The sequence below is a fragment of the Megalobrama amblycephala genome, linkage group LG1, assembly GCF_018812025.1.
Source record: "Megalobrama amblycephala isolate DHTTF-2021 linkage group LG1, ASM1881202v1, whole genome shotgun sequence".
NCBI lineage: Eukaryota > Metazoa > Chordata > Actinopteri > Cypriniformes > Xenocyprididae > Megalobrama > Megalobrama amblycephala.
The window spans coordinates 56,386,081-56,395,595 of record NC_063044.1 but is presented as its reverse complement, the minus strand read 5'-3'; the positions used below and the strand labels follow the sequence as shown (position 1 = coordinate 56,395,595).

The 9,515-nt window shown below is 34.9% G+C and overlaps 2 protein-coding genes across 4 annotated transcripts; one reads left to right on the top strand and one right to left on the bottom strand.

Annotated features, from left to right (window-relative positions):
- Positions 1–289: 289 nt before the first annotated feature.
- Positions 290–5,230, bottom strand: nat15 (N-acetyltransferase 15 (GCN5-related, putative)). Of its 3 annotated transcripts, XM_048203127.1 has the most exons (8): positions 4,991–5,230; positions 4,577–4,642; positions 4,111–4,226; positions 3,907–4,036; positions 2,564–2,660; positions 2,205–2,439; positions 1,096–1,278; positions 290–997 (listed from the first exon to the last, which is right to left on the bottom strand). In XM_048203127.1, exons 3-7 carry the CDS (start codon positions 4,218–4,220, stop codon positions 1,122–1,124), a joined length of 729 nt encoding a protein of 242 aa, XP_048059084.1. In that variant the 5' UTR covers positions 4,221–4,226; positions 4,577–4,642; positions 4,991–5,230; the 3' UTR covers positions 290–997; positions 1,096–1,121. The 3 variants fall into 3 exon arrangements, with proteins under 3 accessions (XP_048059084.1, XP_048059078.1, XP_048059069.1); XM_048203121.1 differs by lacking the exon at positions 4,577–4,642 and having other exon boundaries at positions 4,995–5,230; XM_048203112.1 differs by lacking the exon at positions 4,577–4,642 and having other exon boundaries at positions 4,991–5,228.
- Positions 5,231–6,096: 866 nt separating this feature from the next.
- Positions 6,097–8,809, top strand: dnase1 (deoxyribonuclease I). The gene is made up of 9 exons (XM_048162674.1): positions 6,097–6,252; positions 6,401–6,539; positions 6,615–6,703; positions 6,782–6,868; positions 6,962–7,074; positions 7,815–7,927; positions 8,076–8,230; positions 8,311–8,404; positions 8,520–8,809. The coding sequence occupies exons 2-9, from the start codon at positions 6,402–6,404 to the stop codon at positions 8,565–8,567; spliced, it is 837 nt and encodes a 278-aa protein (XP_048018631.1). The 5' UTR covers positions 6,097–6,252; position 6,401; the 3' UTR covers positions 8,568–8,809.
- Positions 8,810–9,515: the final 706 nt, after the last annotated feature.

The following is a 9,515-nucleotide window of genomic DNA, read 5'->3' as shown; positions in this document are numbered from 1 at the left end:
ACACAATTTCACACTCAAAAGCACAAGGTGATAGTGGTTCCATTACCTATATTGATAACTTGTTAAAAACAGCTATCCGTACATACTATTTTGTCTTCAAACAAAAGTGTTTATACAGATCAGGACATGGAAAAATGCAAAAGGCCAATAACATATGATAGTACACTTTGAAATGCTTCTCTGTGAACGTCCTTCACAGATACATTGGTGTGTTTCAACAAAGACATCATGAATGGATGGTCAAACACAAAAATACCATCTTTGATATTGTAATTTGTGTAACACAGCATCATTTTTCTCAAATATGTTTATTTTGTGTGTAAATCCCTGATTCACAGCAATATACCCAAATTCAAACATGTCTCCCCCACTACATTCATTTCCCCCTTTAAAAGAACAAAGTACATTGCAAGGAATGGCAGGATGTAATACTCTAGCTAAATTAAGAAGATCTTAATTTAAAATAGGTTTTCACATTTGCATTTGACATTAACAATACACATTTGGTGAGATGGAGGGTTTTCTTTAACTGTGGCCTATTTTCCCTTCACAGCAACACTACATTCATTGCCTCTGTGCAAATGTTATTTAAAAAAAAAAAAATTAAACTTAAAACTGGGGGCTGAAATACATGCTTAGTGTTTCCTGCACAAACAAAACACAAGAGCTTGACATGGATGAAAATGACTAAATGAAAAATTATGCATTCCTCTACCATCAAATCCTAAAATCATCTATATAGAACAGGCACAAATAAAAAAATCTATTTATATTAAAAATCTGGAGAAACAATAGAATATTTCTACACAGCAGCAGAATTACAGGCATGAAGAGGAGAGTTTATATTAAAAGGGCAATCTACTAATGACAATGCATATATTAAAGTATGTATATAAAATGTACAAGTATAATACACCGCTCCAGACCAGAGAGAGCAGATATCGGTCTTCAGCAACCCCGGCATCTGATGTGACCCAAACAAATCAATCTCTTCCACCTGATAAACAAGACATAATTATTGCTTAGAAGAAAATGAATGATACATTTACGAGTGGAAAGAGGTGATCTCATGAGAGGTGGATGAGTCAGGCTTACCCTGCACTGTTCTGACCTCACAATCCTCACATGGTTCTGCTGTACTCAATGCCGCTCTTGGAAGAGATGCCCGACCACGGCAGAAAGCTGCGCAGGAGATTCTGTGCTTGCCGGTAAATTCTCTGGGGAATAGAGCAGGGGCTCAGACTGGCCAGTGCCGAACCTATATGATGAATATAATCAGTGCTGCGCGAGTCAAGGAACACTTTTTCCACCAGTCATTTACAGTTAAAATTCATTAAACTAGTATATCAAGTTAACTATGTTGTGTTTTTTGGAGGTTACATTATTACCCAACTGTTAGACAATTGAGAATATACAATACTGTTCAAAAGTTTGGCATTGGTAAGATTTCAATGTTTTTGAAAGAAGTCTCTTATGCTCACCAAGGCTGCATTTATTTGATCAAAAATACAGTAAGAACAGTAATATTGTGAAATGTTATTACAATTTAAAATAACCATTTTCTATTTTAATACATTTTAAAATGTAATTTATTCCTGTGACGTCAACGCTGAATTTTCAGCATCATTACCCCAGTCTTCAGTGTCACATGATCCTTCGTAAATCACTCTGATACAATGATTTGCTGCTCAAGAAACATTTGTTATTATTATCAATGTTGAAAACAGTTGTGCTGCTTAATATTTTTGTGGAAACTGCAATATATTTGTCAAAAGGACAGCATTTATTTTCAAAAAAATTTTGGAACACTTCTGCACTGTCAATGTAATGTATCCTTGTTGAATAAAAGTGTTAAATTCCTTAAAAAAAAAGAAATTCTGACCCCAAACTTTTGAACAGTAGTCCAGTAAATAATAGAAGAATTTACTACACTGTCAGTACATATGCACTATTGAAACATGCTAACTTTTTACAATTTTGCTAAGAAAAGCTGTGTATGGGCAAACAATATTGGGAACAAACACTTGTAAAGGTGCATGTAAAAATACCATTAATACAAATTGGGTAAAATGATTTGGTATCATTAATAAATTTTATCACCCATTAACATACATGCAGCTCTAATTACCAAATGCCTTAAATATTCCCACTCATAGACAAATGCAACACAAGAACACAAATTCGTGAGATAAAGAAAAGGATATAAGATAGTCCATGGAGGATGTCCACCATTGATGTAAAGGACATAGGTGAAGCCATCCTTCAGCACTCCTCGTATAGAGTAATAATACGGTAAATAGTGGTGCTGTTTAAAGTCTCTGTTCTCATAAAAGTGAATGGCAGTGTTATTGGTGGTGAGCACATGCAGGTAGATGGCTTTACAATGGTCCTGTGCCATGGTGGAGATGTGCTCCTTTAAACTGTCCAGCAACAAAGAGCCTGCAGAGAGAGAGAAAGAGATATGAGTGACTTTACAAACTGTTTGAATACAGTTCAAGTTTTATGAGGGGAAGCATATGTCATGGCAGACGTTACACAACAGCACACAAACGTCACCTCTCACCTACTCCATGTTTTCGAAACTCTTTCACGACTCCTAAACTCAGGATGTACGCAACTTGAGTGTCAACAGGAAAGCTGGAGGCCAAGATGTCTCCATCCTGATGGAGAGAAATATATGTTGAGTTAGCAACACAGACGATCAGCTGGGATAATATACTGGAATGACAAAAAATTATGTCAATTTTGTTGTTACTGAAACATCTTGAGAGTGTTAAGAGATATTTTAAAGGGTTGGTAAAGTTTTTGAAAGAACTTTCTTATGCTCACCAAAAATATAGTAAAAACAGTATGACAATTTAAAATAACTTTTCTATTTTAATATATCTCAAAATGTATTTTATTTCTGTAATTCATTTCTATCTTATTATTTGTTGGAAATTATGCTGCTAAATGAAGTTTAAAAAAGAAAAAAAAGTTCAAGAAAATAATTTTTAACATTATAAATGTAACTTTTGATCCATTTAATTAATCCTTGTTTAATAAAATAATTTAGGACCATTCAGGGAGGGATGCAAAGAGGCGGAAACTTTCCAGAAACTTTCCAAAATTTCTCAAAAGTTTCCAGAAATTCTGGAAATGTTCTGCCCCTTTGTATCCGTAAATTCAGAACCATTTGAACCCGTGCTACTAGATTCAGAAATTTCTACCCCAGTGCTGTAAACATGTTCAACACACAACAACATTAATGTGTAATAATATCAATAACAGCACTGGACCATACACTGATACAACCTGATCTTTTACCAATTTCTTTATGCACATTTTTATTCTATTTTTGCACATAGCAACACTGTCTACTTTATTCTATGTTGTCTATAGTCTGTGGAGAAACATTCAAATAAAATTTCTACTGTACTTCATATGTGAAACACGTATATATGACAATAAACAACTTTGATATGCTAACTAACTACACATGGGCCTAAATAGTGCTTTTTAAAGTAAACAGTAATAAAAAAGCCAGTGACTGCAAGTTTTAGTATAACTGTACTATGAAGAGGTAAAATCCTTTCTAATGAAGGTCAAATCCTTTGCTTCATGCAGAAATTTAGTCTGTAACCTAATTAATCACCTGCTATAAAAAGGCTTTGGGTATGTGAGATTTTAATTACAATCCTTTACATCAAAGCTCCAGAGGAACTATTCTTTATGGCCAAAGTAATATTTTTCTCATCTAAACTTTTATTATTCATATTATAAAACACTGTAAACAAACTTTGGCCAAGTAAAGCATAGAATGTATTTCACCACAATACTATTATATAATAAAAAGTGTTATTTTTTTCTGATACTTGAGTTTTTCCTCATTATATAATTTTCTCAAAATGCATATGCAAGTCATACCTCTTTGTGCACTTTCGTTCTGCTTTTTATTTCTGCCACAATCATCCCCACAATTCCACCTCTGTAGGTGGCAGCCAGAGAGAAGAACTTCTTATTTGATGTGATGTCATGGTACCATGAGTCTGGATACCTAAAACACAAATAACAGAGTGTGTTAGTGTTATACTTGACAGGTATAAATGATCATTTGGTTCAAGCACTCACTCAATGGGAAACCACTCTCCACAGAGCACTTTTATTCTCTCTATGTCATCGTGGCAGAGCAGGCGGAGCTTTATTTCACTGAGGGCGGTGGTAGGCACCACGTCGGTCATTCACACCTGAAAGAACAAATTAAGATGAACAATTCAGCAGTGCTTAACATATATCTCCATTTGAAAACCATTACGTTTATTGATCAGACCATTATGTGTTCAAAGATTCATGGAACATGGCGTATGTGTAAAAATTGTGGCCAATAATTTGGTTTCAAAAGCTTTTAGCCACTTGTTTAATATGATCTCACTACTCAGGAGAAACGTGATGAGAGTAAACATGCTACTTTCTGTTTACTGTCAACTCAAATGTTGTCATTTGTAAAGAAAAAGAGAAAAAAAAGATGTTAAAGAGTTAATATATAAACTTTTACCATAATAAATAAGCAAATGAAAATGTTATGTTGAATACATACCCACCACAACTGACACTATATTAGTGACACACCAAGAGGTATCAGTTACAGTAACCTCAATGTAATCTATTAAAACATGAGGAACAGCAAACAACATTCAAAACACTGTTGAGTAATTTTATACACACATAAAAAGCCGTAAAACAGAAAGACAACCTCATAATCTCAAAAGCTAGCAGCTAGTTAGTACTTCTGCCTGTCAAAATACAAACATGGATATATATGTATATATTATTTATTTATTTTTTTGAACCAACAAAAATAATAATTAGAAGATTTTAAAAAGTATAATAGCATGATGTGGGAACGCAGTTCATTCAAATAATCAAACTGTCAGTCGCGTTTCCTTGATATGTTTACATGCTAACCGCTACATGCAGAAATCATTAGCTGGCATGCGAAATAATTCCTAACCTGCCTAGATTCACCGCTTGGATAAGCAGACGGATATGTAGTCGTTTTCTTTTATTGCCGTGGAGAAGATTCAATGCTGCGGTAACATGGCGATAATGTGTAAATTTGTGTCCTGGATGGAGATGACACATTCAGTCAACGACTCAATTTGCGCTCTGTAATGCATTAGCGTAGCCGTTAGCACTTCGACAAACTCCAGCAAGACACTTCCGGTCCTTTCCGTTCCGTTCCGGAATCAGCCGAAAGCCGCCGAAGTTCCCTTGACGTGCCTTCGAGGGGAGATAAGATTTACAATTTGAACTTCATTAAGAATGACACATTGTTAAACTTCATGGAAGTTCTTTGTAATTTCCCGGTTATAGATTACCAGATAGTCAGTAGTAGTAGTTGTTGTTGTTGTTATTATAATTATTTTGTCGTTCAGAATGCCATCCTGTATATTAAAGTTTCTATTTGTATGGGGTGGGGTGGGGGGTGGGGGGTGTTGAACTTTTAAATAGGATATATATATATATATATATATATATATATATATATATATATATATATATATATATATATATATATATATATATATATATATGCAACATATTATTACCAAATAAAACCAACTTCCATATGGTTTCAATTTCCAAGCATCCGACCAATTAACAATGTAGCCTATGGTACACATAACATGAAATAGCCTACAAAAGTATTCACAATATACACAACAAAAGTATATTCAATCAATCTATTTATAGATATTAAGTGTTTAGGCTAAGTGTATTAAGTTGGGCTCAGTTAACACAACAGCAAGGGATCATTTGAGCCTCTTAATGTCAGAGTAGATAATAGTTTCTTGTTGATGACAAACAAATCTTTACAATCGAATGAATATTGGGAAATGTATATGAACAGTTACATAGTACAATGCAGAGATTCTGACCCTATAACAAGAGATCATTGTTTAAAAAAAAAAGTCCTCCTTGAATATTGAGGTACAGCAGCCAGCTACAAACTAAATATTTTCTAAATACATCTGTCAAGCCACCTGTTTAAAGTTACATTGTCTTATCACCCATCTGTTTATTTCCCAAGGATAAAGTGAGAGAGAGTCTTTACACAGTAGTGGTAAATAAAAACTCTCTAGAATATGTGATACCAATTTTATTCCCTGAGAGAGGGACTTGCTGAGGTAGAGTACACAAAGGCTCCTTAGTGGTGCAAAAAGGCTTTCTCCCCGTTCTCACGGCACACGTGAAAGCAGAAAACAGCAGCAGGTAAAGCTATTTTTATTGCAAAGTCTCAAAATACAATCGAAACGAATGCATATTTATATTAGAGTACTATTTACTACACATTAGTTACATTGTTTTTTAAAGATCAAATTGACTGTGCTAATGTTTTCATCTTCATCTCGATATACAGCATGAAGATTATTACCACTTTAAGTGTGCTCCTGGTGTCTGTCCACATTGGAAACTCCTTTCTGATTGGAGCATTCAACATCAAATCCTTCGGGGACACAAAAGCATCCAATGCCACTCTGCTTAACATCATTACCAAAGTGAGCGACACCCACAGAATACCCATATAATACTTACACCCTCTCGTTTGGTAACCTTTGTATTGTGTTTGTTAGATAGTACACCGGTATGACATTGTACTCATCCAAGAGGTGAGAGACTCCGATCTCTCTGCAACTAATAAACTGATGGAAAGTGTAAATGGGTAAGTTGTGTTACTTAATGTCTATAAGTTACAGTATTTATTTGAATAAAAATAAATAAATATTATTTTCATTATCAGAGGTTCCTCTCCTTATGAGTATCAGCACATTGTAAGTGAGCCCCTGGGCAGGAGCACCTACAAAGAGAGATATCTCTTTATTTACAGGTAACACTTATCATATAAGTTTGTATTTATGTGTACTAATATGTGTACTTGTGGTTCACATCAAATGAATAATTAAACTTTTGTTCTCATCAGGCGTCAGTCAGTGTCCGTTTCAAAGAGCTTCCAGTATGACGATGGATGTGAATCCTGTGGAACTGATACTTTCAACAGAGAACCCTTTGTTGTGATGTTCTCCGCTAATACAGGTGGAGGTCCCAGTTCATAGTGAAAAAAGTGATCAGTAATACAGTTCCTCTGAGGTTAAGAGCCACTCTAAAATCCACAGTGAAAATGAAGGGAATGTGATTTCCATATTTTTCCATATTTATGGCTGAATACACACTACCATTCAAAAGTTTGGGGTCAGTAAGATTAAAAAAAAAAAAAAAATTTTAAAAATGTAAACTTTTTTTTCAGCATGGATGCATGAAATTGATCAAAAGTGCTGAAAAAACTTTTACATTATTGTTACAAATGATTTGTATTTCTATAAATGCTGCTGTTTCTTTTCATCAAAGAAACCTTGAAAAAAATGTATCACAGTTTCCACAAAAATATTAAGCAGCACAACTGATAATTAATTGATAAATAATTGATTGATAATTGTTTCTTGAGCAGCAAATCAGCATATTAGAATGATTTCTGACAGGTCATGTGACCAAAACCTTTGAATAGTAGTGTACATTGTATTTATAATGAAATTTTGATTGTATTTGGAAAATATTATTTATTGACAGTTGTTAAGGGAAAGGATATCAATTATTAATTTACAGCTCACAGTGACACTAAACTTTCTAACACACTTGCACATTTTTATCAATAAGAAATGCCTTTTCTTCCTCAGCAGAGACTGAGATGTACTAAAAAAATCACTATTTGAATTATTTCCAATAAAAACTGAAACATTTTTGAATACTGAGTCCTAACAAGTCTTTCTTTTCCATAGCTATCCGGGACTTTGCCCTTATTCCCCAGCATACATCTCCTGAAGTCGCTGTGCAGGAAATTGATGCTCTGCATGATGTCGTCTTGGATACTAGACAACGTTTGAACACAAATGTAACTATACTGAGGAATAATGGATTGTATATGAGCTACATAGACACAGATGCTTCTATTTAATTGACATATTTGAACATAACTTATAACAATGCTAATATAAAGTATATGATTTAGGGGATTTGTAACATTTCAAATTTAATTTCAGAACATCATTCTTTTGGGGGACTTCAATGCTGGCTGTAGCTACGTGTCAAATTCGAATTGGTCAAAAATACGACTCCGCACTGACCAAAGTTACACCTGGCTCATCCCTGACAGCGCGGATACAACCGTCACACACACAAACTGCCCTTATGACAGGTAAGGAAGACATCACTAGCTATTTAGCTGGATCAGATAAACCTATGCTATGTAATGACTTAAGATATGCTTGATAAAAGGATTGTGGCCACCTCTGACATGATGAAAGGAGTGTCCCCTGGATCAGCGCAGGTCTTTGACTTCGTGGAAGCCCATGGATTGAGCCAGAGCTGGGTGAGGACAGGTTTTTCCCCATTGGGATTATAACATTAAACCCAAGGATCTCTCTAGAGACTGGGTTATTGCCGAGTGTATTCATCTGTCTGAGGTGTTCCTGTCTCTCTCACAGGGCCTGGCAGTGAGCGATCACTTTCCAGTTGAGGTCAAGCTCATGTGAAAAACATCAAGGTTGTTCCCTCACAGCAGATATACACTGCTTGTAACACTTGGTGAGAATAAAAAGAAATCATTTGCTTTAACGAATAATTGCACAATATCATGCTATAGCTGTAGCAAATGCATAAGTGAATGTGAAGTTGCAGCTTTATATTTGTATTTGCATTTTTAAAAAGCAAATTTGTCCACAAGACTATTAAAAATGAGCTAGTGAAGGCAACAGTTGATTAAAAATTCAACTCAAGTTCTTTTTCTTTTTTTATGGAATACTGCAGTGTTTATTAATGTTTTATTTGTGCACATCATTATTCTTTTAAATTCTGGAGCATTTGTAATATTTAAACAAAATTCTCCCACTTGCAGCAACATCTCTTCTTTGATGACATGTTTACTGGTGTTACCTGTCACTCACATGAAATCACAGAAATAGCAAACCTCAACCATCCAATCAATTACCAATGGGCAAAATCAAGTCCTGTCCTACTTTTTTTTGTTTTGAACAAAACAAAAATAACGACTTCATTCAACAATTTCTTCTCTGTCATTCTCCTACGCAATTTGCACTGAAGACACATTGCAGAGCTTCCGTGTTTATGTCTGAAAGCCAGCTCAGTATTGGCCAACGCTGTACCTGTGAGCAGCATGATGCATGCGTGTGATGCTGACGCAGGAGCCGGCGTTCAGACGTAAACGCTGCAATGTGTCTTCAGCATAAACAGTGTAGGAGAATAACAGGGAAGAGAAAAAAATAGTTGAATAAAGTTATTTTTGTTTTGTTTTTGCGCACAAAAAGTATTCTCGTCGCTTCATAACATTAAGGTTGAACCACTGCAGTCACATGGACAATTTTAACAATGTCTTTAGTACTTTTCTGGACCTCAAAAGGTGCAGTGATGTTGCTGCCTATGTGTGGTTCACAAACCCTCGGATTTCATCAAAAATACCTTAA

Excerpts from the sequence above, each read along its gene's own strand:
- nat15 (XM_048203127.1), bottom strand. The coding sequence starts at position 4,220 with ATGACCGACGTGGTGCCTACCACCGCCCTCAGTGAAATAAAGCTCCGC. Across the intron at positions 2,661-3,906 it reads GAACGAAAGTGCACAAAGAG|GATGGAGACATCTTGGCCTC; the intron begins GTATGACTTGCA and ends TCTCTCCATCAG. Across the intron at positions 1,279-2,204 it reads CATCCTCCATGGACTATCTT|TGATTATATTCATCATATAG; the intron begins ATATCCTTTTCT and ends CTCGCGCAGCAC.
- dnase1 (XM_048162674.1), top strand. The coding sequence starts at position 6,402 with ATGAAGATTATTACCACTTTAAGTGTGCTCCTGGTGTCTGTCCACATT. Across the intron at positions 7,075-7,814 it reads GATGTTCTCCGCTAATACAG|CTATCCGGGACTTTGCCCTT; the intron begins GTGGAGGTCCCA and ends TCTTTTCCATAG. Across the intron at positions 8,231-8,310 it reads ACAAACTGCCCTTATGACAG|GATTGTGGCCACCTCTGACA; the intron begins GTAAGGAAGACA and ends GCTTGATAAAAG.